At 29.4% G+C, this 3,440-nt stretch overlaps 1 protein-coding gene and 1 long non-coding RNA gene across 2 annotated transcripts in view; one reads left to right on the plus strand and one right to left on the minus strand.

Annotated features, from left to right (window-relative positions):
• LOC117179929 overlaps positions 1 to 3,213 on the plus strand; it is a 1,200,486-nt gene extending 1,197,273 nt beyond the window's left edge. Inside the window, exons 7-8 of the mRNA XM_033372159.1 lie at positions 2,871 to 2,987; positions 3,067 to 3,213. Of these exons, the coding sequence (XP_033228050.1) occupies positions 2,871 to 2,987; positions 3,067 to 3,096 (147 nt within the window). The 3' untranslated portion in view covers positions 3,097 to 3,213. The remainder of the gene's footprint in view (positions 1 to 2,870; positions 2,988 to 3,066) is intronic.
• The window catches only part of LOC117179930, a 140,870-nt gene that overhangs the window by 39,592 nt on the left and 97,838 nt on the right, over positions 1 to 3,440 (minus strand). The gene's annotated exons all lie outside the window — the stretch shown is intronic.

Genomic DNA, 3,440 nt, shown 5'->3' on the forward strand with positions numbered 1-3,440 from the left:
CAAGGAAAGGATCCTATCAGTTGTAGGTGGACCAAACGATTTTGGAGGCCGATAGAATTTTCTTCAAGGATCGAAATATTTTAGTATTATACCATTCACAATATTAAGCCATTATTTGCCTTTCGTGGTATAGCCGTGACTCACTGAGCGTGGAAGGGAGTAATGTGAGGAAATGGGTGTAGATCTTTAAGAGTTAAGATTGATCTAGAATAATTCTCGATTTTTACATTCTCGTCAGAGAAGGTATTAGATTTATGTAAAATTGGCTCCCCCAGTTTTTGTCAATTGTCCACGTTTTTAGACACCCTGAATCCGAAAAACAGATTTTTCTGATTGTGTTTGACGCCTAATTAACAATTAAGTTTGTTTTGCGCATGTCAAATATAATTTAAAATACTGTTGCGTACACGTCTCACTTGAATAAATACAATTTTGTATGCCAGATCTTGAATTTTTCTTAATTTCATTATGCACATTAATGTAACATTTATCTAAACCTTGAAGTAAAAAACGTGATAAATAAAATTCTGTAGAAAATTCGGATCAAATTTAGATAGAAGAATTTCATTCTATCTTCATCGCGAAATACCTTAAAAATGCATTTTTTACGTTTCATTAATATTTAAACAATATTATAAGTACATTATTGGATGAATTTAAATTTTGATAATGAGAATAATAACTGGCAAATTCTAAACAATTGTATGTTGATTAAAAAATTTTCATTCATTTACATTGAATTTATCGGAAAGTTCTTCCTTTGAAAAGAACAACTTCTGTAAATCATAATAAACGTGTTAACAAAATTCGATAAGAACAGAAATAAATATTGAAGTCCACCCCCCCCCCCCCCCCCCCCCCCCATCATGGAATACTCATCCCTAGTGATCTACCGAGAGTCCTAGACTCCTAGTGACTTCCCGCCTATATTTCTACTTTTCACAACCTCAGGCCTGACTGATTCAAAGGATAGTTTCCCGAAAGATGAATGGGCTAGCTGCATTACAGATTAGATTCCCAAATATTTTCTACGCTACAGGCGTAAACTTGTCAAATTTTACAAGGAGTCGTCCCACCGCACAGTAGTCTGGAATAGGAATTTACTGTTCATAATCGATATTTTAGCTTTCTGAATTTTTATCTCAAGAAAAAATACAGATAGAAACTCACTATCAGCCGGAATTATTGCACATACATTCATAGAACATAATTAATTTTAATAATATTTAACTTAATTATTATAAACAATTTCTATAAACAAATTCTTTATAAACGAGTTTTTCTCATAGCTGAATTGATTTTTCTGAACAAAAGTGTTTCACAATTGTCTTTAGAGCCATTTATATACTTTAAGCTTTATCAAACATAAACAATATAGATTGTTTATAACAATTTAGTTAAACATGTCTCCTAATCGGCCGTTTCCTCGTAGAAACAAATGTTTTTTTCTTCAATAATTATTAGAGTGACATTTATTGCGGTCACCAACCAACGAATTTAAATAAAGAATAATTTATATGAGTGTTATAAACAATTTTTTTAACAAAACTATGATTTATTTTTTTTACATGCAAAAAGGACGGGTTGCTACTGAAATTATCCGACAATAAACTAACAGTGATTCCAAAATTTGATATGGGACATTAAATAATAATTTGCGTAATTGTTAATAACACTTTCTGTAGCGAACTGTCCATAGCAATAACGCTGTACTTGCGTTTTTAGAAGTCACCTATCTTTCATTTGTTTTATGCAACTTCCTGAAAAATAAATGAGGAACAAGTGAAAATAAGGTGCATTAACGCTGTACTTTCGTATTCAGAAGTTACTTATCTTTCATTTTTTTGTACGTAACTTCATAAAAAACAAATGAGAAAACAGCCGTTTAGGAGACTTATTCAACTAAATTGTTATAAACAATCTATATTGTTTATGTTTGATAAAGCTTAAAGTATATAAATGGCTTTAAAGACAATATTGTGAATCACTTTTGTTCAGAAAAATCAATTCAGCTATGAGAAAAACTCGTTTATAAAGAATTTGTTTATAAAAATTGTTTATAATAATTGAGTTAAATATTATTAAAATTAATTATATTTTATGAATACATGTGCAATCATTCCGGCTGATAGTGAGTTTCTATCTGTATTTTTTCTTGAGATAAAAATTTACAAAGCTAAAATTGTCAATTTTGTCACTATATTTCTTTATATATTGTTGCTCTGTAAAAAAATTTAAAAAACCAAACCACAATTCTCTTAAAAATTAATTGCTGAGCATTTCTGAAAAAAACTTTTAAATCGGTTAAGAAATACGACCTGTGGGTGATTATGAACAGTAAAGTCCTATTCCAGACCACTGTGCACCGTGCTTTAAATCCGCTAGCGACTATTCACTTGCAAAATACCGATGTGTTTTAAGTCTTTGGCATATTACAAATTTAGGATGGTTTATATTTATAGAGTCCAATGCCGTTTTTAAAGATCTAGCTTTTTTAAGAGTCTTAAGAGTCCATTAACATTTAACAAACAAACAAAAATAAACGTTTATAACAAAAAACAAATAAGTAATAGAAACTTTAAAATTACTCAATTTTCTTATTTATTTGTCATGAAAATTATTGCTGTCTATTACAAATCTCTGAGATTATTTCTTAGAAACTGACAACGAGACTCTCTTAATTTTTTTTTTTTATAGTACAAAGAGTTACTATTTCATCTAAAAGTAGCTAATGCCAATTTCTTAATGAAGCTTTACATTCTTGATGTAAATAGTTACCATATGATTTTATTAAAAATAGTTAATGATCTAGCAGGCCAAAGTATGTCCATTCAAAAATGTACACTAACTTATTTAATTATTTATTTCAGGCGAGAGAGAATCAGTGCACAAATCCCAATCACCTGGGAAAGAGAATGAGGACTCGGCACGATATTCCACTACACTTTCTGGACCAAACTATTCAGGGCATTTTTAAAGTGCAAGAGGTAAATATTTAAATATCTCAATTTTATCCTTATCTAAATAGTTGAATATAAAATAAAACTAAAAAAAATATTTATTTAGAAAACTGGGATGCATCATGGAATGCAGTAAATTACAATCCTGGCCCATCAACTTCTGCGAATCCCGATTCAAGGAACGATAGATGGGAACTGATGGAGCTCTGAAGAAGGAACATAATAAAATAAGAACGTGTAAAAATTACAGATGACTTATAAGTTACAAATTTTTATGTAAAATTATTGATTTGTGTAATATTTTCTTGCATATAAAAGTGATTACTTATTGAAAAGATGTGGAAATAAGGTTTCATTTTCTATATAAATTATTATTTGATATAGTACGAGGGTAGTTCAATAAGTCCTTAGAATGAAGTATAAAAACAATTTTTTTTGGGTAAATTTTTTTTTATTTTTCAACATAATCTCCTTGGAGCT

The sequence above is a fragment of the Belonocnema kinseyi genome, chromosome 9 (genome assembly GCF_010883055.1).
Source record: "Belonocnema kinseyi isolate 2016_QV_RU_SX_M_011 chromosome 9, B_treatae_v1, whole genome shotgun sequence".
Lineage (NCBI taxonomy): Eukaryota > Metazoa > Arthropoda > Insecta > Hymenoptera > Cynipidae > Belonocnema > Belonocnema kinseyi.